This window comes from Hippichthys cyanospilos, chromosome 5 (genome assembly GCF_059441005.1).
Source record: "Hippichthys cyanospilos isolate Australia breed blue-spotted pipefish chromosome 5, RoL_Hcya_1.0, whole genome shotgun sequence".
Lineage (NCBI taxonomy): Eukaryota > Metazoa > Chordata > Actinopteri > Syngnathiformes > Syngnathidae > Hippichthys > Hippichthys cyanospilos.
This window is the reverse complement of record NC_142373.1, coordinates 8,475,842-8,499,295: the sequence shown is the minus strand read 5'-3', so window position 1 is coordinate 8,499,295 and position 23,454 is coordinate 8,475,842. Positions and strand designations below refer to the sequence as shown.

The 23,454-nt window shown below is 43.6% G+C and overlaps 2 protein-coding genes across 9 annotated transcripts; one reads left to right on the top strand and one right to left on the bottom strand.

Annotated features, from left to right (window-relative positions):
* Nucleotides 1–484: 484 nt before the first annotated feature.
* LOC148423335 (V-set and immunoglobulin domain-containing protein 1-like) lies at nucleotides 485–12,956 on the bottom strand. 2 transcript variants are annotated; one of them, XM_088414466.1, is made up of 7 exons: nucleotides 12,799–12,956; nucleotides 3,815–3,981; nucleotides 3,353–3,566; nucleotides 3,096–3,260; nucleotides 2,399–2,515; nucleotides 2,121–2,244; nucleotides 485–2,009 (listed from the first exon to the last, which is right to left on the bottom strand). In XM_088414466.1, exons 2-7 carry the CDS (start codon nucleotides 3,863–3,865, stop codon nucleotides 1,376–1,378), a joined length of 1,305 nt encoding a protein of 434 aa, XP_088270592.1. In that variant the 5' UTR covers nucleotides 3,866–3,981; nucleotides 12,799–12,956; the 3' UTR covers nucleotides 485–1,375. The 2 variants fall into 2 exon arrangements, with proteins under 2 accessions (XP_088270592.1, XP_088270591.1); XM_088414465.1 differs by lacking the exon at nucleotides 12,799–12,956 and adding an exon at nucleotides 4,303–4,420.
* On the top strand, nucleotides 6,272–23,454 carry pou2f1b (POU class 2 homeobox 1b). Of its 7 annotated transcripts, none has more exons than XM_088414457.1 (15): nucleotides 6,272–6,341; nucleotides 14,768–14,833; nucleotides 15,132–15,223; nucleotides 16,232–16,330; nucleotides 18,405–18,584; nucleotides 18,976–19,093; nucleotides 19,187–19,278; nucleotides 19,382–19,555; nucleotides 19,643–19,784; nucleotides 19,905–20,050; nucleotides 20,181–20,360; nucleotides 20,470–20,584; nucleotides 20,807–21,146; nucleotides 21,231–21,319; nucleotides 22,418–23,454. In XM_088414457.1, exons 1-15 carry the CDS (start codon nucleotides 6,296–6,298, stop codon nucleotides 22,678–22,680), a joined length of 2,142 nt encoding a protein of 713 aa, XP_088270583.1. In that variant the 5' UTR covers nucleotides 6,272–6,295; the 3' UTR covers nucleotides 22,681–23,454. The 7 variants fall into 7 exon arrangements, with proteins under 7 accessions (XP_088270583.1, XP_088270582.1, XP_088270581.1 ...); XM_088414456.1 differs by having other exon boundaries at nucleotides 20,178–20,360; XM_088414455.1 differs by having other exon boundaries at nucleotides 19,896–20,050.

The following is a 23,454-nucleotide window of genomic DNA, read 5'->3' as shown; positions in this document are numbered from 1 at the left end:
TTCAAACTTTTACAACGTTTACTACATTTCTTTTGCATTGTGTTTGCGTATGATGCGCGCTTCTAGCGTATTTTTTTGGGGCTGCTCGGACAAAACTGGCATTCCGCCGTTGTTGTTTCGGGTGCAACGCAGCCTACTTGCCTACAGTGGATTGAGCCGCCTTCTCTGATCTGTGCTGTTCAGACAGTCCTTAATTTCCAGTGTTGGGGTAATAACAAGTCATGTATTTACTGTAATGCATTACTTCTTGCTGAACTACATCCCTCCACCTTACGTTGTATAAAATCTTTTGAGTGTGATGCCTTACGTTTCACACACGGCCATATTATTACGTAACTAATAGCTGTACCTCAGAATGACAGTAAGAACTAAAAAATACACATGACAGTTTTGACTTTTGAAGTAGGCTACCCAACACCGTGCATTTCTGAGTACTTGATACATTTATTCAAAACTGATACTGCATGATACACATGTCCGATTGGAAGTATTTCAGTAGTGACAAAACAAATTATTAGAAATTATGTTGCTGGAAAATATTTTTAAAGAATCTTGCAACTAAATTCAAATTTCAATAGCATGGTGTACTAAAGCTGCGGGGGGAAAAAAGTCAGTTTTCTAAAGTGGTAAAAAAAATTAATACAATCACTATATCAGGGATGGGCAGTTATTATTTTGTTAGAACCACATAAGCCAGGTTTTGTCAATTGGCTGTTAGCATCAAATGCCTGTTGCAGCTCGTGTCTGCTGAGGTTGTTACGGCATTATTTCCAATAAAAGAAGCGAGCAGACTGAGCCGACGTCCAAGTGCATCCAAACAGAGTCATGAGGAAAAGGATAGCTTAGACAGTACACTGGTGAGACGTTCACAGACTGCTCACAATGTGGGAAATCTCAAACACGCTTAACAATTTTATAACTTACGGATATGAAAATATGAAGAGTTTAGGAAGATGAGATTTCTTCTGTTTTGCTAGAGTTTGGACATTGTTACCAAAGTGTTGGTGCATCTTATACACGCTATGATAGAAAATATCAGAATTTGACCCCCAATTTAAGGGTGCATCCCATTCATGGCTCTTTGAGTAATTACGGTATTTGTTTGCTGCAAGCCTTTTGCTGTTGAATAGTGGAGCTTTTCTACATGCATTGAGAAATGTATTTTGAAAACTAAAATGCATTAAGAGCATGTATTTTTTATCAATGCATATACAGTATATCGTCCATATTTAAAATGGCATCTGGTTAGTATGTTGCGTGGTCCTTTGTATGTAGCAATTGTGCAAAATTTGTAAGTTGCCCATCCCTGGCTTGGATGTTAAAAACAAAACGCTGCATTAAATTAGCACAACTTTTTCCGGACATCAACGAAAAGCTAGTGATCATAGTCGTCATTGAGGCGATCACGACTTCCGCCATAGCGGTTTCCTTCTCCGGGGCCATCTCGACGGCCGCCGTTACCATTACGCCGATCGTCGAGCCTATAGGGACCGTGCCGATCACTGAGGCCATCTCGACTTCCCCCGTAGTCGTTCCGTTTGTCGAGGCCGTCTCGGCTTCCCCCGTAGTCGTAACGTTCGGCGAGGCCATCTCGGCTGCCCCCGGAGTCGATCCGTTCGTCGGGGCCATCTCGGCTTCCCCCGTAGCCGTAACGTTCTCCGAGCCTGTCGCGAGCTCCCCTGTAGTCGTTCCGTTCGTCCAGGCCATCTCGACTTCCGCCGTAGCGATCGCGCCGATCGTCGAGCCTGTCGCGACTTCCTCCGGGCTCATTCCTATCAAGGCGGTCTCGATCTCGCCGGCTATCCTCATCCGGTTCGTTTAGATGTCTACCGCTGTCGGAAGAGTTGCGATAATCCTCTTTCGGAGTGAATCCAGCAGTTTCCGTGTTGGGACTTTTGGAGGCAACTGTGTCTTTGTATTCCGACTGCTTTGTCTCAACGTTAGACTCTTCATCCCGATATTGAGTTCTGGCTTCGGAAGTGTCTGAAAACTCCATTTCTTTGGGGGAACTGAGGCATCAAGAACAGACACGGCAAAAGATAAAAAAGTTGATTGGCGCTTACACCTTTGATATGAACTATCGGTTTTGAAAGAGGCATTCAGGACCACACTGGACATACCCTTCAGCTTTCTCGTTCTTTTTAGAGCGTTTCTTGTAGCAGCAGAAGATGAGAATGCCGAGAAGAAGAAATCCACCAACAACCCCACCGATTATAATCGCAGTGGACCCAAAGTTCATGCGGCCTAGAGTGTGGAAGAAACAACAGACAAGATGTGTTCAAGGCCAGCTACTTTGATGATTTCTGTACAATCAAATCCTTTTCCCTGAATAACTATGTAGTGTAGTGACTTGTTCTGTTCGACCACACATACAGTACAGCAAGAGGTTGACACTCACCAGGCATCACCGCTAAGGTGAAGTTGCACAAATCGGAGCCAACTCGATTTGTTGATTCGCAGATATAGAATCCGGACGTCTCTCTTGAAACATTGACCAGGGATAGTGCTCCATCCTCTATGGTAAAGAAAACGCATCTGGGAAATCATGCCATCCTCACAAAGAGTTAACCGTTGGTAGTCGAACCTTAGCCTATATCATTTTGTGAAAATATTTTGAGAAAATAAATCCCAGAGGCAATACATGAATATCAGTTTGTTCCATCATCCAGTAAAAGTTTTCTACACAGCGGTACTTTAAATGAAACCGATCCGTGGATCAACTGGTACCGGGCCGCGCGGGCCGCACCCGAAATAATGATGTTTTGGAACTGATTTAGTTCATCCTCAAACAGTTCGTTGACATGTGCATTGTTTGGCCTTAGTTTAATGTTACATTCCTGTTTTATGGTTATCATCACATTTTTTTGTCTTCATTTTTTTTCCTGCCATCAACGGTACCCTTCTACGACGGTGTCACAAATACGTTCGTAGAAAATGTTCCCAGAAGTGTAACGTGTAATAACATTTACTCATTTCAGAAGTTCTAATTGACTTTTGAGGCATGTTTTTGCAATTAGCAGTACCATTTACGGTAGTGTTTGAAAGGAGGTCTCACTATAATAAATTGATGTAAGTTTGTTCAAAAGCTAACATACTCTCAGTAGTCTTGGGTGGAAAGTTCCTGGGTATATTTTCTACACTGTAGCTCTTCCATGCATAGGTGGGCTTTGGCGATCCCTCCTGAGACATGCAGGCCAGGGTGATATTGTGCCCATATTCCGCTGTTCCCTGCAGCCTGCACAGAGGCTTGGAGGGAGCAACTGCGAGAAGACAAAACACATGGCGTCATAAGTGATTTTTTGTTTTGGACGGAGCGTCCAGCGTGAAGCCACAGCCTGTGGGTTGTTCTTACCCAGCACCAGAAGGGAGGCGGAGGCCGCAGTTGTTCCTCCGTCGTCGTTCGGTATCTTGACGCTGCACTGGAAGTGACGACTGTCTCCTACGCTCAGCTTCGTCAGGCGTAGTCTGCTCTCTCGTTTGGCAACATCCACTTCCATCGACGCTCGACCTTCATACGCGGGGGCGATGTCCAGTGCGTTGTTGAAATAATAGGTGGCCACGGGTTCCTGGGCAATGAACAGCAAATTTACAATAAATAAACAAAAATAACGATGCCCAAGGTAACACGGTGAGAGTTAATGCCAGGTTCACTTGTTAGTTGTATATACTGTACAATATCAATATTGGCATGGTGTTATCTTTTGAGAAGAGTCACCCAAAAGGAGGAAAAACTGCCCCATCAGACCGTGTAAAACGCCAAAGGCCCAACGCAATCCGCGGGCAATGGGGCAAATGCATTCAATGAAAGGCTCACCATCGGATCCTCCACCACGTCCGGATATGCTTCCCACGCGAGAATCAACATGGTGAAGTCGGGTTTTGCAGGCCTAAAGGAACATGTCAGTGTGATATCTCCTCCACTTGCGGCCTCGTATTCTTCCTGTGGGATCGAAACCTCCAAACTCCTGCAGGTGCTCACCACTGAAATGATAACGCGTACGATCGATCTGGTAGCCCTTGAATTTAATGTAAAAACATATTCCATGATATTAAATTAGAAAAAAAGTGATTGCATGTAATGAGTATTTTCATTGTCATTTCGAAAGAATGACATTTTATTTTTAGATTATTGGAAAAAAAAACTTCGATATGTTCTTTTTGTAAGACAACGATACAAAGCAATTCGGAGGGTTCCGCTTTTCATGGCAAAGCGCTGGATAAATGATTGACATTCATGATCATATAAACAAGGCGTGGTGTGGAATTAACGTAAAATCGCCTCCAAAAAACAACGCATTGTACCTGTTAATATCAGAAGTAGATTCTGCCATTCAAGTCGCTTCTTGGGCGTCATTGTTCTGAATACACGTAAAGTGCCAAAGTGATGTCGTCGGAAAAAAGGCCGCCTAACCTTCTCTGTGATTGCTCACAAAGGTGTGGCGTGTTTCACTCTTCCAGGTAATAAGTGAACGGTTATAGGCCACGTGACGCCAAACCACCAATAACGGTTTCATAGAAAGAGGGAACCTTCCAAAGTGGAACGCATTCAGTTTCTTGATGTTTCATCCAAGTAATTCATTTTTTTTTTGTCAATAAAAATATGAGTGGACACGATATAAACATGGTGTTTATCAATACATTGTTTGACAAAAAGTTTCAACCAAGATTATGAAACCAGATGTTTTTTTTTGTTGTATTCAGGGGACTCACCAACCTCAAATTCATGCACATTTACATTCCCCACTTTGACCTATAGAGGGTAGTATTGGACAATTAGGACACTCGCGGAGAAACCGTTTCTTTTATGAGGGAACCTGCCTCCTTATAGCTTATCTAGCACCACCATAAATGAAGTTGAGTCACGGAAGAGGCCTTTGACAAACCAACTAATTTACATATTTTATGAACGGAAACGGACTAAATGTCGGTATCAGCGATACTGTCACCAGTATTTACCGTAATTCGCCAAATTTAAGACACTTTTTTCCCCCAAAAATGAAGACCAAAAGTATGGGTGTATCCAATGAAGAGTAACTTCTGAAACACACTTAACTTTACGCTCAACAAAATAACATTTACGGATATGAACCCAAGAAAATCTTATACGCGTTCATCTTATATTCGGGGGATTACGGTACTCGGTATCTAATCACCACCTATGAATTCCTATGTTTGAGAATCATGCTGGTGCATGACAGTGAGGGGCGTGGCTTTGGTCTGAGACTCAAAGGGAGGTGAAGGATAAGTGGGGTAGGACCGCATTCAAATCAGCAAACTCCCTCTTAAACAAGCCTGAATTGAAAAAAATGGATGGAATTCTGGATTGTTCGACATTAAATGTGCTCAGAAGTCACTTAACAATCTCATAAGCGATAGTCAGCCGTGTACTCTGTGCCAAGAAGTAGCGTCTAAGTGACCCCCCACCCCTGTGATGAATACTCTGCTCACTGCATGGTGTTTGCACTCTGTCGCCTGCAAGTTTCCATCAAATAGCTCTCCCACACGCTACTAACACCACCGCTTCTATAATACACTGTAGTATTGTGGCCAAAATCACTTTAAGTGGTTGTGATGGGCTTTTGTGGGCTTCCAGTTTGAAAAATAACCTGCTAATAAAAATTGTGCAAAATATTTGCTTACATCTGGCAAAAAAAAAAAAAAAAAAAAACCTTTCAATGGGTGATTTATGGTAATCTGGTGTCATGGTTCGGAAAGACACGTAATCTAATTTCCTGTCACAATTGTGTGACAATGACCAGAACGAGGTATGACATCTAAATCACCTTTAATGTCACCGCACAGTAAAAAAATACCCACAGACCCACATACAGGGAAGCCATGGCTGAGGAGCTCCAGCGGGTCACCCATTAACCCGAGGGCCGTCTCAATCCCCTTTTGTCTGTGTCATGTGCCATTGCGTCCTCTGGCAAGAGACTTCACCCACCTCTCCTCCGGTGTCTCTCACACAAATACGTCTTTAGCTCCGAATGAGTGAACAATAACAATATAGTGAAGAAATACTATTTTTTACATGGTACTTTTAGTTTTCGCAAAATAAGAAAAACACATAGGAGGGAAACAATAGGTCCCCCGATTGATAAAGAACACCACTTTTTTCACTTAACACTTTTCACTGAATTTACAGCAGAAGACCATTAAACGGATGAAGTAGACAATTTTACGAAGGGAAGAAAACGTCACTCGGTACTGTATTTACGTCGCACAGGTCGCGCGTGCTAGTACGCGTGCGCGCGCCCAGCAGGCAGGGCTGGGATTTTCGGGTTAAATATTCAAAATGGCGGACGGAGGAGCAGCGAGTCAAGATGAGAGTTCGGGAGCAGGTAATGATTACAGCATTTTACATATTCATACTCTTATTCAAACGGCCGCTACAATTTATCAGGAGCGAATGTACACGCGGGGGAGCGAAGGTCGTCTTATCGGCACGGGACCATCCAGACCCACTTGATTAATCAGCTTTGTAAACGCTAGCCAGCTGTAATTTGACATAGCAGGAAACGACGACAAATTACACGGAGAAACATGCCTCCCCCTTTGTGTGATTAGACGCCCGTACGGCCGCTACATATTCATACCTCTGTCGACAAACACAACTTAGCATATTTTATTAATAAACACAAAGCCGCGTCCGTGTGCGACACTTTTATTTCTTGCGAGAAGAAGTGCGCTTAGGTTGAAATGGCGAGCGAGCGAGCTAGCTAGCGTTAGCCTCCAATGCTAAGTGCTAGGCTTTGTGTTGATGGCAAAAAGGTGTGCGCTGCATTTTGAACCAGCTTTGCATATTCATTTTTTTCGCGAGCCGAGCATCGGGCTACGCTGTTTTCAGTTGTAAAGCGTTGAACGAAAACAAGCGTTCGTTTCTTTTCTGTCGCGATGCGGTTAGTACCTGGCGACTTTCGGTGTGCTTTTTTTTCCTCTTTTTTTTTTTTCACCATCCTTTTGTGCTTGGCTCATTGTGGAGCTACAGTAGCCTGTTGTGTTATTCATGCGGGGCCTGCCCGAACCGGAGTGCGGCGTTGAGCACATTTCATCGAGCGCTGGCGACAACAAGCCCGGGAATAGGCTTTGAATTGTGTTGAAAACACCGGTTATCTTTTAGGGTGCTCGCCATTGCGACGATTGTGAGTTGCGCTTAGTTTTGCACACTTTTGGGGGCAGTTAACGCGCCACCGGTTTTTGTTTTTTTTAAAGAAGGCTCGACTTTTTGGCGGCACCTTTGTCCCAATGCACAGGTACAAAGATTGTACCTGTACCCCCTCCTACTGCCCCCCTCCCCACCCCGGGGCACCAGTGAGAGGCCCGCTTCCCGGAAAAGCACAATAATAACAGGCAGCCAGGGCATTCTTAACTGTTCACTTGAGCTTTCATGACTGGACAAGACACAGCTTGATGCCACTGTGTTTTCTGTTATTTGTTTAAAAGGGGGTTGGGGGGTGGCTTATCTAACAAGATGCGTGTGTCAAACTCCAGTCTTCAAGGGCCGGTATCCTGCATGTTTACAAACGTTCTCTCTCAAACACACCTGATTGAAATGATTACGATCATTTCCGAGTTCACGAAGAGCTTGCGACCGCAATGCTCCAAATACACCCTTTATTTTGGCGTCAATTTCTGATGTTGTCTTTGTTACCTTGAGTAACACTTTGGCAACAATTTAGAAGCTATAGCAAATAAATCTCATCAATAAATCAGCAATAAATCTAATCTTTCTTAACTCTTCACATTTTCTTGTGTTCGTATCCGTAAGTTAATATATTTGTTAAACGTGTTTCAGATTTCCCACGTCGTGAGCTGTCAGTGAATGGCTCGCTCGCTGGTGTCACTCGGAAGTTGTTTTTCCTTTTCCTCGCTGCTTGGTTCAAGTTCATTGTACCATAAATGCAGCATCTGTGTTTTGCCAAGTTTATGATTGTGTGCGTATGCCAAAAGACCGCAATTGATAAACGAGTCAAATAGAATACCTTTCCGTGTTCCCTAACAGGTGCACTCTTAATTGAATCAGCTGGAGACATCCTATTTTTTTCATGATCCACTCCGTTTTAGTAATATTCCTGCCTGCGAACAAGGATGGGCGTGGACGTTGATTCAGTCCAGCCGCTTATTCGAATGAAAATAATGCCGTAACACCTCAGCTAACAGCAACTGCACTTGATGCTAACAGCCAACTGATGTCCCCCTCCTCCAGCTTGTCCCGTTTCAGTAATTATTGTAATTAAGAATACAGCTAATATGAAAATGCACATCTGAGTGTCAAAGCTTAGCTTATGTGGCTGACAGCTCAATCTTCCTCGAATAGTGTAGAATATAAAAAAATAAATAACAGTTTTAAGTTACGGTTTAGGGGTTTACGGTTTATGGGGAATTCCAGTAATCATTTGAATCAGGTGTGTTGGGGAGAGAAAATTCGAAAACATGCAGGATACTGGCCCTCGAGGACTGCAGTTCGACACCTATGCGTTAAATATTTAACAACATTTAACAACAATACAACAGTATACAAAACGATGAATGGAAATTCCCACGTATGCCTTTGTTGTCAAAGCTGTAATAGATAAAAGTGGAGAGATTCCAAGTCTGTCATTTAAGTGAATCGGAGACGTCGATGTCACAACATGTTTGCTACGGCTGAGTTTGAAAGTAAACAAACCGTCATAACGCCCACTGATGAGCAACATACATACATTAAAAAAAAGACACGTTCGATTCTCATGTCCCGTCCAGATCACTCAAACAGGACTATTTTGCACTGGGTGGGCTCGTCCTCGGCGACCATCCCCTGCACCACGCACCAGGCTGAGTCCCACCCAGCGTGTTCAAAATTTTCCTCAATAGAAATAGTAGAAAAACTGCAAAAGCTACATTTGTCATTTATGCGCGGCATGTATTTTTAATTTATTGCAGTTTGGTATTTTGGGATGTTGGTCTGTTGTTCTAGCTTTTGCTTGGCAAACTTTTTGCTTCCATTCTGTTTAATAGATAAACTGTTCTGAGATACAAGTGTGGTCACAGAGCATTGATGGAGAAAGCATTCCTTCCCCTGGCATTACATGGTGCGGGTGTGCATTCAGGCAGGGAAAATATGCAGTGTCTTTGCAAGTCAAAGTGTATTGAAAAGAGCTTGTGTCAGTCACCTCCTGACTTAGGGTATTTTGCTATTTAAATTTAGATGGTTACACTATCAAGTTATTCAAATTTACAAAGAGGCCAAAAAATTGCCATGATTGTGTAATACTTTGGATATTTGATTTTTCCTTTTTTTTAATTTTGGTTGTCTGGACCAACAAAAATCAATTCTTTTACATCAAGTGAACACTTTCAGTCATTCAATCAGTGGGTGACTTTTGCAACAAAATGTACCGTTAGGATTATTGATCCTTAAACCCTTCATTATGTTTCAGCGGATGTAGTTGTTTGGTTCTTTAGTGACGTTGGGAAAATGTCAAGCATAAACATAGTTCATTATTTGGTGGAGGTGTATTGTGATGGTTTCACTAAGAGCGTTTGCCCTCGTAAAGTTTAGCCAGACTTTAAAACAACGGAGCTTTTGAGGTATCGCTGTACTCGATTCTGTCTAATTTTATTGTCTTGTGAAATCATAATCAACCTAAAAAAGTACAAGCGACTTATAAAACTCCTGAATATTTACATCAGATAAGAAACCATTTGCATCCCCCCCAAACCTTCCCCATTTAATCAGTTATACAGTTCACCCTGTTTCCATCCTTGTAGTTCTCATGAATATTCATTGATGTAAACAAGGTTGTTATGAATAATGCATCAGCGGCAGTAATAAATTCAGAACATGCCTTCCCGAAGGTACAGAGAAAGCTCCAGTCACATAAGCTTCTCTGCCACTGAGGTTGGAAATTGCAACCAATCGCAGTTGTGCGCTTGAGAACTGAACACATACTTCATGTTTTGCTTATCTGAGACTCGTTTGTGTCCCCAAAAGACAAGCTATTTCTTTACACGGCCAATTACATTCCATAAATAATGTTTTGAATTTTGTCAATGTGTTTGAAATTGGGCCTTTGTTCAATAGGGAGTAGCCAAGAATCGAATGTGATTTTCTCTTTAATGGTATTGTTTAGTTTTTTTTCTCTCTACCTGCTCTGGTGAGGTTTAGGGCTGAATGATGTTGTTTCGAGACTGAAATTAGGGTCTTGGGCTAAAGTTCGCACTGCAGGGCTTAACGCTCATTAAAAAAAAAAACAAAAACAAAAAAAAACATAATTGTCAAGTCATTTTTTTGTGAGTTCATTTACATTTCCAAACAAATGCAACTTGCGTGTGAACGCCAAAACCTCGAAAACTATCCGGCATGCACGTTGAGGACACACAGTGGGTGTGCTTAATGTTAACTGTTTACGGACTGTTAACAGTGTACTTGCCAGCAGGGGGCGAATATGTGAAACGGCATCTTCCGCTGTCTCCCTGTTAATTCATGGCAATTTGTTGGTTAGAGTGACAAATCTGAGTTTCTCAATTTTCCATAGTCGCTAAGGTTGGATTGAATCAACTTTTGTTAGCAAGTAGAATAGCTTTTATTGTTTTGATGGTATGTTGTCACTTTTTTTTATGTTTTAAATGTTAATGTACCTTGTAATGATTACATTAAAGGTTGATTTGGGGAAGAAAGAAAGAAAAGGGCTCCAAATCCCTCCAAAATCAAGCAATTCAATGACATTATTTTCCTTATCATTCCACTCTATTGTGGGGCAAAGGTGTATAAAATCTATGCAAGCTCCACACAGCAATGCCACATCCTGGATTTGAGCAGTTAACTGCCTCCATCTTAAATGTTGCCCATTATAATATCCAGCATGTTTCACAGTCAGCTCACCGCTAAGACATACACGTTATCCTGACATATTCCTTGTGTAAGATTACAGGCGCTGGAGGAGAATATGGATGTACTAATTAGGCTTGGTCTCTGTCTCGTGTTGAATGGCTCCGCTCGCATTTGCCACTGACAGCCTTTGTCACATAACTGTGCTAATGAGAGAGCCATTTAGAATTCGCCGTGCTGGTTAATTGTCTCATACATTGTTCTGCAGCAGTCTTTTTCTTTGTTACGTCGAGGGTCAGAAATAACTTTGTACTTGGGACTTGTGCTGTCTCTCACGTGGTGTTAGCATCACCCGTGTTAAACAAAAGGTGAGATTGTTAACTGAGATGTTTGGGTTTAGAAAAATAAGTGTGAGCGATCTAGAAACCTCAAGTTCAAGTCAACAGAATGCACAATACATTGCTTTCCAAATTATTATGCAAATGATCTTTTTTGTCTGAACTCTGCTTAATTTTCAAGTTCTCAGCTGAGGCATCTTTAAGCAAACTTCCCAATAACGTATTTTTTGAAATACCAAGAGATTTATTTAAATGTACAATTTCTAAAGTAATATGCACACGTTTTAAGAGATATCTGAAAAAAGCCTTTGAACTTCTCCGTTTGTGCATAATCTCTTGAATTTACAGGATACCAGAAAAGCCTTCCAACTTTTAGTTTTCCCACATGAATTTTCTTATAATAATCATATGTGTTTCCATTTTTTTCCTAAAAAAATATTTGAATGTTTTTCAATATAAACATATTATTTGTGCCGGCCTGTAAAATTAAATTTCTAATTACCCTTTTTAAAGTGCACCGAGCTTGTGTAGGAGGGGGTTCGTTACCTGGAGCCTCACATACCAAAATTTCCATGACTTTCATACTAAATATATATGGCATTTGGCCAAATCCAGAAAACGTCACTCACGCAAAAACAATCCGGATATATATTAATATATGCCACCCATGAATCCAAGTACATTCCTTTCGTACACCTAAATGAATGCGTAAATGTTTGAATAAAAGCCCACGCCCTCTCTAGATCTTGATGTAATTATGCGAACGTGTCTAAACAGGGCCTACCGGTTGGAGTAACCATGCTGCATGATTAGATTATCGAGCCACAAAGTCACCAATTGGGGGGGGGGGGGCTTCACTAAATATGAGCTGGTGACACGGACGAAGTTGAGGCCCGATTTAAAAAGTTAAATTTTGGCACGCTATGTTCTGGAGTCAGTTACAAACCTGAGCTTCAATGGCCGCACACTTGTTTTAGCTCAGCCGTCATTACATCTCCAAACCATCCTCAAGTTTGGTGGACACCATAAGTAAGAAGTGCCTATAAACAAGCTGAATTATTATCAAAGGAAATATTAACTGTCTGGCAAATTTGACATTGAGATGTAGAAGTTAATGATAGTGTAACTCAACCGGTCAGTGTTGCACCTTTCCAGGCTAATGGTTGCTGGGGCGCATAAGCGTAGAAGTTGATTAAAGCTGTTAGTTGCTAAGCTCCTCCCTCTAGCACGCATTCCAGCCCAGTGGTTGGGCCCCACGCAAACACACTTCCCCCACCGGATTAATACACTAGTTAAGACGGCACCAGTGAAATGCTAATCAAATGTAAAAGCTAATCTAAATATGCTAATCCGCCCTCACAACCACTTCATAAACATCGGCAGCAATCCGCCTGCCACCCACTTGCTGTGGAATGCTCGAGCCGCAGGGGGTCCCGCCACTAATGACGTGCTTGTGTTGCATTAATGTGAAGTTATTTCTTTCCCGTCGACTGAGTACCCTCGCAACCCCGCAGTCCTCCTTTTAATGCCCCCGATCCCCGGGGTCTCTGAATGCCGTGGCTTCTCGGTAGCCGCCCTTGCGCTAATACAGTCTGCGAACCGGCCCTCGCGCTGATGTCTGGGATAGCTCCGGCTTTTACCTGCTCTTACCTAATTAATCTTTAGCCGTGCGCTCCCCTTCCCGTCGCAGCTCCTCGCTGTCCTCTTTACTCCCAGTTCGTTTTTTTCCTATCGCCCTCCAAAAGACATCCAATTAATATGCTAATGGTCTGATAAATATTTATAGGGGCCTTTAAATTATGCAGAAAGCTTTCGTTTCGTCCCGGTGTGAAATGCGTCACTCGCAGGACTTCAAAGTCTTGCATCGCTAACGAGGCGGCGGAAGATTTGCATAAGGCTTTAATCAGCTGAATACTGATTATGCATCGTTATAGAGTTGGAAGAGGCGGCTTGGGGTGGAGTGCGCCAGCTGCACTTGTCATTTGTTTCACTCCAGCAAAAGAGGAAAAACTTTGTTCGCCAAGTAAATTGGCATAACGTTGAATGCGCAATTGTTCATTATTGAAATAAGCTTGATTAAACTTTCAGATAATTTAGTTTTTAGCTTGATTTGGGGCGAAAAAATACTCTCTGTCAGAATTGTTTTTTTCTTAAAATCATTCACTCGTTAATGCTTAACTGCTTATTTTAAAAGTTCAAGATACAAACGATTTTTACTGTCATATGCATGCATTGTTTAAACTGCCATTAACTCATTCACTGCCAACGACGGCAATAAACATCAAAGATCAATTTTTCTTGGGCTGGCGCAATGAATGAGTTAATCATTATATTTGTCATTTTACATTTATCGAATAATACTTACTTGAAGCAAACAACTGACAACCGTATTTTCGCAGATGAACATCATTTGCTGCTAATGCTGGCTATCCATGTCAAAGATAGTTTTTCACTGGGCTGGCAAGTGAATGAGTTCAAAATGAAACGCACATGCGTGTACTATTTCTAACCCGAAAAATTCTTGAATAAGCTGGGATAAACCACCCAAAAGTATTTTTCATGAAAATCGGGGTTCCACATCTTTTTACCCTCACACTCATATGACCGCTTAGGACGGCGTTTTTTTCTACTCGCGATTTTTGTATTGCGCCCATATCCATTTTCTTTTGCGCACCAGCGCAAAACTTAGGTGCACGCGTCCCATATTTTACGTTTCTCTCCTCGTCTCCAAGCGCCGTCATCTCCATCTTGCTAAATTCACATAAAACCTTAATTTTCTCTTTTTGTTTTAGTTTAAAGCGGCCCCAGACATCTCTACATTTTTGAGTATTGCTATACGGAGGTCGGCGATCCATCAACAACAAGCGTCCGTGCGGTAAATACAAAAGTGGCTAAACATTGCTTCTGGCAAGCCCCGTCTGGTCCAATGGTCGTCATCACAGCATTCTTTTTTGCAATCGGTTCTACCTTTCTTGCCGTGGCACAACAAGAGCAGCCAAAAACTTTTGAGTTGTGTGACGCAGGAGCTACATCAACTACAGCAACTGATGGAGCCAGAGAGCGAGAGAGAGCGAGAGAGAGCGAGAGAGAGCGAGAGAGAGCGAGAGAGCGAGAGGGGCAGGGCTGCCAGAGAACACGATAGAGGGAAGGGGGGGTTGTTTGCGTAAGCCCCGTTAACGCCGCATGTGCGCGTATCCCAGTGTTACTCAGTGAAGCGCTACTGCTGCCATTGACTGCTGCTTGCGGGCCACTGAAAAGGGGAAGGGGCAGTGGGAGGAGCGTCGTGTCGGACGCGCTGTGTGGGGTGGGGGGGTGCCGAGTGGGGGTATGCCCAACAGAGGTATTTTTTTTTTTTTTTTCTTCGGTAGTCTCTGCAACCATGCTTGAAACCACAGGTGGAGTTTATGCTGGTGAGTTTTTCCTTTCTCATTAGTTAACTGCTCAGTGTGAAAAAAGCACTCGACTTGATCGTTTATAGACACTTTTAGACTGTCGCGCTTATTTGCGTTTGCTGTTTTGGCCTCCGCGGGTTGTATTATGAACAACAAAATACATTCAGGCAACTAGAGATGAAAGAGAACGACTAGGTTTGAAGTGTTGTCTCCTGTCTGCCTTGCAGATGTTAAAGTGAATCACCAGTCAGAAACTACTAAATGTGCAATGGAGAGTGGTGACAGGAACACTGGTAAGTGACCTCTACATTATTCCTTCCTTTTGCTCACTGACTTTTAACAGATCTCTCTTCTTACTTTTAACTGATGTCCAACGGCGCCTGACATTTTTGTATGACTTAATGGAACCAAAGCAATGAGTGTATGTTGCAATAACGTCTTTGCCTTGCACAAATGGAAATGACTTATGACGTTCCTTCATTCATTTGTCTTCATTGCGAATGTCTATTCTCATGTTTTTTTTGTTTGTTTTTTTCGCAAAAGCATTCTTGAACTCATCAGATGTCTGACTTCATGTATTTGCATCCACAGGGATCCCAGTCAATGGATTGGACTTTCAGAGGCCGACCGTGCCAACCACAAGTGCAATCACCAATGCGCACGCCCAAGCCCTCCTCCAACAGGTGACGCATGCTCTCCCAATTCATTCTGAAAGTGGAATCATCAGGAGTTAGAGTGGATTTTTCTTTCAGCTCAAGTTTATTGCAACTCATGTTGTGGTCTGTGTTGTCTGAGATTGTTCGTAGACGAAAGTCTCCCGTGACCATTCTGAGGGTGCTGGATGCTGAAATTTGTCATATCATGTTGGCTGCGGGCTGAGCTTTGAATATAAACAAACAGCTGCAATATTGGAACAGCTGTTACATTGTCCCTTTGACAAACGTACTCGATGTATTAGTCACAATAATCCATACTTTACACAATGATTTTTAAATCCAGCGTTATTAATAAAAATCAACTCGGGCGCACTCTTAAAATGGTAAAATGGTGCTTTTGAGTTTGACTATACTTTCATCAACCGACCTTTATATTTGACAAACTGGTTTCGTGATAGTGCCGGAATATCGATTGCTCGGAAGTAGGCGATAACAACCTGAAGTCTCCCAGTGTCACATAAGGAACCGGGTTCCACTTTAGTTTGGGCTGAAGTGGAAGAAGGTATTTAAGTGAAGTTTGAAGAGGTTTTCTCTTCAGCGCTCATGTATACACACACACAGGGAGAGCGAGCTCATTTAAATGAGCCCCGGCTCCTTTGCCGTCGCCAGGCAACAAGGCAGATTAATCAAGCCTGTATGCTAATTAGCTGTTCCCGCCGTTGCCCGGAAACAGATGGCGGGGAATATGCAAATCTATGCAGGATTTACATGCGCTGCATAACGGCAATTTTAATTAGCGATTGCAGCACCTCCCCTCCCTCGTTCTTCCCTTGTCTCAAAAGGCTGCGGCACATTTTGAAGCGCTCGCTCGCTCGTGCGCTTTTTCTTTGACTTGAAACCCTCTCCCTCACTCAGTCTCCAGTCACTCACCAAAGGTGGATCACTTAGTAGACTGTTGAACATTTATGATCTAATTTATACTTATCCTAAAACTTTTTTGACAGTCCTCATCTTATGCCTCTCCCCATCCACTAGTCAAAGTCGGAAGACTCGGGAAGCGCTCTTCCCGCCTCCGTCCAGCAGAGCGCGTTGCCTCAAACCCAGCTCATGTTGGCCGGGGGGCAGATTGCAGGAGTAAGTGGCCGTTTGCCTTCACAGCCTGGTTTGTGGCCACACGATTGGCCAAAGTAAGAACGCTCGCCTTGGTTCTGTTGCCGCAACAGAATCGGCCCACCTGCCTGTTCCATCTTTGTGGCCGTCGGAGCGTGTTTGAATTTTTCTCAAAGCAAAACCCGTGCGGCCCCGGCGGGTTAACCGCGTCTCGGCTCGGTGGCCGCTCGCTGAGCGTTTCGTAGCTGATGCCCCAATGTCATTGCAAAATGTTGTTGGTTGGCTAGGTTTTCATTTGAGCGACATCATGAATGTTTGCACTTATGCCTGGCTCACCTGCACGAGTGTCCGTCCCGTTTGCCTGCCTAGTCTCATTTGTCTTGTTGTGACAGAAGAGAAAATCACTAAATCAACTTTGATACCTTTGTCAACATTTAAACCAGGAGATGGAAATATTCACTAGGTCACTACCTTCAAATCTGTGCCGAGAGACCGAAGAAGCCGTTCAAGAGCCTGTGGCATGTAGTCTACAAATTAATCATTTTCTCAAATAGTGGCTGCCCCTCTGCTATGGAGTAAGATGGCTGTCAAAAAGACAATTCGTACAAGTACGGCTCAAAAGTAGGTTGAGTTTGAATTGTTTACGCGTGAGTACGGCTAAAAATCGTATTGAGTTTACGAATGGGGAAAATCTGCGAGAGCCAGGTCTTTTGAATACGACTCGTTTGCACGACTGTTACCACGCGAGACTCGTCTGCACAAATCTCTCCTTTGGATTCGTGGACCTGAATATGCAAATTAAGATGACGTCACGCCAAGCTACGTCAGGCAAAGTCAGTTGATCTGCGAGTCAGCCGCACTGCCATTAGTCATCCACACATATGCAAGGCGAATGTCCAAATTATTCATAAATTATTTATGGAAATTGGACTGACAGGCTAATGACCGTAGCTTGCAAGCTAATGACCTGTGACTCCAAATCCATGTTGTTTGAAAATTATTCATATAAATGATAAATTAGTCCGTCACAATGTTTTTTTAAGAGCCACATAACCACAACAATAAGTAAACAATGAATTTTAAAAATCTGTATTTGTAGTTAATCTTTATTTCATAAAAGGATTCCACTTCAGTGGGGATTCAAAGGTTTTTTTCCAAATTAACTGCACTACTTGTTTCTGCCAGCAGAGGTCACTAGCTGTTACTGAAGCTTCCCAAAATGACACAATTTACCAGGAAACAGTACTGTACAGTAATGTTTGACCTACTGAACAGGGACCATTTAAAACTACTTATTTATCAGCGATGTAGTCATATGACTTGGTTCGCGTCGGTGTCCATATTTTTTTCCTGTACTGTAAAAATGTCAACAATATTTTCTCGTTTCTTTAACAATTACACCCATGTAAATTTTTCATTTAAAAAAAAAGAATATTTCTAATGATTTTGATAGTTAAAGCATTGATTGCAATGCAGTAAATTGAAGTATTTTTGTCTAGCCTCTGAACTTTTTTTCACATCTCACAATGGTAACCCTCAGCTGCCTGTTTGTCACATCTTTGAAATCAGTGTGTAAAGTATAATAAGGAATTGTCCAAACATGGATAAAACCTCCATCTTGTTGAGCCACTGTCTGACTGTAGCTTGCCCTGCGGTCATTAGCTTAGCTCGTCAATGATATCGGCGTTGATTGCTCTCTATTATCCGGACGCAGGCCCCTGCGTGTTGGTTTTGTTGCACAGGCGCAAAATTTCACACGAGTGTCGCCTTTTTCCCCTGTGACTTGAAATACATTGCCCCCCAACCCCCCCCACACACACACACAACTTAAAAAAAAAAAAAAACTCGCTTCAGACTCGAAGGTAGGACTTGAGACTTGTTTGTGACTTAGCGCCACCCCCACTATTTATAATATTTAAAATTAATTTGCATCATGTTCTTCAATCGCAGTGTTATTCGCTGTTACTCTACACAGGTATCAAAGTCAGCCAAAGTTTCACAGAAGTACTAACTCATCAATTTCCAAGTGAACCGTGTATTTTTACCCCTTCACATTTGCTTTGACGTATTTTTTTCTTGTGCTTTTTTTCTCCCCAAGCTGACTCTGACCCCGGCTCAGCAGCAGATGTTGCTCCACCAAGCCCAGGCTCAGCTCCTGGCTGCGGCCGTGCAGCATTCAGCCAACCAGCAGAATGGTACCACTGGGGCCAGTATTTCAGCGTCTGCAGCCACGCCCATCACCCAGCTTCCCCTGTCGCAGCCCATCCAGATCTCTCCTGTAAGCTACAATCACCACCATTCCAGACAGTTTTTGTTTTCTTATTTTGATTTATTTAATTATTTATTTTAACTGTTGTACTATAGTCAATTTATAGGATTTCCTCATATAGGGTCAAGGCACTCGTGTACTAAACCTGTAAGCCTCTATTTGGAGTGTGGTATTAAAGGGGAATATATATATTTTTTTTTTTCACCAAATGCACCTTCAAATGCATATTGGGCAAAACCGTCAACAGCTGTAGTGATGGCCGAGCGCCAGTAGAGGATTCCCTTTTTGCCTTGGCACCTGGTTGAACATTGTCATTAGTATCCATTATAGATTACATAAGCTGAAATGATCTTGTTTTCATATTGTATTGTATTAAACCATATTGTTTTCTTCTCGATAGCTGCAGCAGCAAAACTTAAGTCTGCCCCAGTTTGTGCTGGTGCAGCCCGGCCATCCAATCGCCACTCCGCTGCAACCCGCTCAGTTCATCATCTCACAGACACCACAGGCCCAGCAGAGTAAGAGAACATCAGTTACAAAGAAAAGGAAAACATAGTAACAGAAGCTGATATCCCCCCCCCCCCATCTCATTGCTGTTGTTCACCACGTAGGCATATTGCAGGCACAGAGTCTTCTCACTCAACTACCTCAAAGCCAAGCTAACCCCCTGCCGACGCAACCGAGCATCACTCTTGCAGCACAGGTTGGTGTTGGATTTTATATCGAGTGTTTTTAGGTAGCCATGTTTCATAATTGGCCATTTTGGCACCTTCTCCCAAATCTTTTTTCCCCTTTGCAACATGTAGCCTGCAACTCCTACTCGTACTACGGCAGCCACACCCATTCAGTCGCTGCCCCACAGTCAGACACCGCCCAAACAGCTTGATACGCCTACTCTGGAGGAGCCAAGCGATCTGGAGGAACTAGAGCAGTTTGCCAAAACGTTCAAACAGAGGCGGATCAAACTGGGCTTCACACAGGTACCTTACAAGCGTGATGCATTTCATGGCTTCTGCAGCGTTGAGCCTTTTTTTTGTTACGCTCTCCGTGTCCCTCCCTGTGACCAGGGGGATGTCGGCCTGGCCATGGGTAAGCTGTACGGAAACGACTTCAGCCAAACAACTATCTCTCGCTTCGAGGCCTTGAATCTGAGCTTTAAGAACATGTGCAAACTCAAGCCATTACTGGAGAAGTGGCTGAATGACGCAGGTTGGTCCCCGAACCTGCCCGTATCAGGTTTGATGGGCACCGTGTGATTGGTGCGGTCGTCTTGCCGGTTCCTCGGCTTTACCTCCCTCTCCTTCCGTTGCGTCCGTGCTGTTTGTGCAGAGAATCTGACATCCGACCACGGGCTGTCCACCCCCAGTGCCCTCGGCTCTCCTGGGATGGGCATTGAGGGGATCAACCGCAGAAGGAAGAAAAGGACTAGTATCGAAACCAACATCCGCGTGGCCTTAGAAAAGAGCTTTCTGGAGGTGAGAAACCAGTGTTATCGGGAGCCACGAACTCCGTAGGCTGGCTGGTGGACCAATTTGCGACATTGAAAGTTGTGGTTATCACCTGTAGTGACGAGGTCTGTTTGGCCTTTTTGCCCTTTTCAAGCAGAACCAAAAACCTACCTCTGAAGAGATAACCATGATTGCTGACCAGCTCAACATGGAAAAGGAGGTCATCCGGGTCTGGTTCTGCAATCGGCGTCAGAAAGAAAAAAGGATTAACCCACCGAGTACCGGCGGCGTTGGAAGCACCACCATTAAAACCATCTTTACACCCAGTAGCCCGTTGGTGAGTAAGGACATGCAAAAACATGACGAGATTCTTTGGCTCGTTTTCTTTCATTCACTGTTTGATTAAATGTCGGCATAGCAACTTATTCATAGTTTTGTTTTTCAAGGTGGCCAGCACAGCAAGCCTGGTGAACAGTCCAACTATAAGCACGCCCACTACGCTGACTGTAAATCCAGTGATGCCTCTCACCAGCACCAGTGTCTCCAGTTTATCCTTCACCGGTATGTTCCCTGTTCAAGTGGTATCTCACGGGTCAAGCGACTTCCATTGTATTTTCCTTTGATATAAATTAGGATTGGAAAAATTTAGATTAAATGCTTGATAATATTATTCGGCTATTCATATTCTATTTTTCTTTCTGAGCACCACTGGTACACTTGAAGTCCTTTGGTTGGACAGGTAAAGTTTATTTCCCCTCTGAGGCCCCCCCTTTCCTTTCAAAGGCACAACAGTCGGCGTCACAAACACCCCATCTGTCATCTCCACCACACCCGTGATTACCGCAGTGACCAGCTCTCCGTCTCTAAGCCCGTCGTCGCCGACGTCCGTTCAGTCCAGCACCACGGAGAGTAAAGTCACGACGCAGGCGCAGGCCATCGTCACCCAGGCCCCGACGTCCATGGGCGCCGCCCTCGGGACGGGCCAGGTGATGGTGGCCGCCCCGGGTCTGTCCACGGCGTTTCAGGGGGCTGCCCAGTTGCCCGCTAGCGCGAGCTTTGCCGCCATGGCTGCCGCGGCAGGACTGAATCCGGGATTGATGGGCTCCTCCTCCTTTCCTCCGGGGTTAGTCCTTTCCCACAATGACTCTTTGCTTCTTTGCTGCTTTTCTTCCAGTGTTCACAACTGACCTACAGTATATATTTTCAGAGGGGCCGTGCTCAGTCTGACTCCCGGCGGCCTTGGCAGTGCCCTAAGTCCTGCCGTCATGAACAACAGTATGCTGGCCACCATTCAAGGTGCGGATCATTTCTTAATTCGTATTGCGTCCACAAATATCTTCCGCTCATTCGTATGCAGTATGTGTATTATTGGTGAGGAAACAAAAAAAAATCTTAAATTAAATCTTAAATCTTTAAATGGATTCATAAAATATCAAATGAACTAAAACTGTTTACAAATGAACACTGCATGAATATGTACATCACATGAAGGAAAAGGACATTCCATTACAGTGCGATTGCGATAAATGTGTTCTCTTGCATACTGACAGGTCATTTAAACATCCCCTCCAGACAGACAACATATCCCTAATTGGGATTGGTGTCTGATGGATTTTCTCACTATAAGTTTAATCACCTCATTAAAATGACATCTACACCTTCCTGCTTCATTAAAAATACAGAATCAATGAATATGCAAATGCAAGTTCTAGAGAAAAGGTCAGCTGATCGACACCAAGTGTCTCCTGTTTTCAGGAAAAGTCACATTTTTTTTAACTGTTCATTTTCTACAGCATTCGGCCTCCCGCACCCCTCTTCCTTTGATGTAGTTGAATTATTTGTCGCAAATTACGCGCCTTCATCTAGTATGGTCAAACGCAGTTAATAGTTTGCCATTAAATATAGTGACCGTACATAGCTGACACATAGGTTTGAAAGTTTAGTCCTCGAGGGCCAGTCCAGTCCTGCGCGCTTTTAATGCATCCCAAGCATACCTGATTCAAATGATTAGGACGATTTTCATGGTCCTGCAGAGCTCGCCGAGCTAATCATGGGGTCGGCAACCTGCGGCTCTTTAATCTTTGCGTCGCGCCTCTCCGTGGTTTGCGAAAATACGTTGGGTCTCTGCCAGTTTTTTTATGTATTCTTTTATTGAAAACAAGACGATAACAACGTCGATTAACACGAACACCGCCAAAAGCTAAATAACGGACGGAGAGCGTCAACAGGAAATACAGCGCAGAAAATACGTTTGCTGGATGATTCTCCACCAAATTTCTTTCAAAATATAAACGCCGCTGCTCGGGCACTCGGGTCATTTGTTTTTTTGTCGATGGATTTTTCCCACCAGTCGCCAGACAACGTTGTCATTTTCGAGCGCTTGTCTCTCTCCAGCCCTGGCATCAAGCGGCACAATCCCGATCACGGCGCTGGACGGCGGCAACCTGCTGTTCGCCAACACATCTGGCGGCAACGCGCCCAATCTTGTGACCACGCCGCTTTTCCTCAACCCTCAGAACCTGTCGCTGCTCACCAGCAACCCCGTCAGCCTGGTGTCGGGCGGACTACAGGTCACCGCCGACGCCCATCACCAGGTCTCCGCGGCCGCTGTGCCTGTGCAAGCCACGACCATTACCACCGCCTCCAAGGCGCAGTGAGTCCGGCTGCATCCAGAATGAAGGCCCCCTTTCTTGAGCTGCGCGCTGCCCTTTTCAAACGGGGCGCACAAACTAGGTTGTTACTTTGCGCTTCACTAACACATCGGCGCCGTCGTATCTATTTTCATTATTATTTAATCAAATCCCTTTCGCCTGCAGCAACCACACGGGGTTGTGCTCGATATTTTTTTTTCCCGCGTTCGCTTCTTCTAATCTTTATGATCCGTGGACATAGCAGCCGACTGGAGACCGGTTCCTCGGAGCGGGATGATCGTTTCCTCTCGATACCGTCAAGCTCTCCGCATTTTGTACATACGTCTTCGTGCGATCTCACCAAACAACTTGTTGAGGAAAAAAAATTGGATTTTACTGTAATACTAACCTCATAATACATATTATTACTAACGGGGATCACTTAACTTTTTTGGGACATGCCTTGACATGAATCATATCAGTTTTACTTTCATAGTTTGTCTTAATGTATTTAATTTAATTTTTTTAACATTGTCTCAATTTTGCAAGTCTAATAAGTTAAGATTTAAATATCTCTTTAAAAATGGTTGTAAGGCTTTAAAAACAAGTAATAAGTGGCCGATATAAAGGTTATCATTGCTTTAAGGAGCGCAGTGAGACGCCTGCTGTGTCTCTATGAGTTTCTCTTTCTGGAAACACTGACTTTTTACAGCCTTCGAGCTTGTTGTTGCCGATTGTAGACACTGATGGAAAAATGACTGAAAACTTTCAACAGCTTTAAAACGGAGTTGAAACAATGGT

Excerpts from the sequence above, each read along its gene's own strand:
- LOC148423335 (XM_088414465.1), bottom strand. The coding sequence starts at position 4,354 with ATGACGCCCAAGAAGCGACTTGAATGGCAGAATCTACTTCTGATATTA. Across the intron at positions 3,982-4,302 it reads TCTACTTCTGATATTAACAG|TGGTGAGCACCTGCAGGAGT; the intron begins GTACAATGCGTT and ends TTATCATTTCAG. Across the intron at positions 3,567-3,814 it reads ACGTGGTGGAGGATCCGATG|GAACCCGTGGCCACCTATTA; the intron begins GTGAGCCTTTCA and ends TTCATTGCCCAG.
- pou2f1b (XM_088414454.1), top strand. The coding sequence starts at position 6,296 with ATGGCGGACGGAGGAGCAGCGAGTCAAGATGAGAGTTCGGGAGCAG. Across the intron at positions 19,094-19,186 it reads GACACCACAGGCCCAGCAGA|GCATATTGCAGGCACAGAGT; the intron begins GTAAGAGAACAT and ends TTCACCACGTAG. Across the intron at positions 21,320-22,417 it reads TATGCTGGCCACCATTCAAG|CCCTGGCATCAAGCGGCACA; the intron begins GTGCGGATCATT and ends GTCTCTCTCCAG.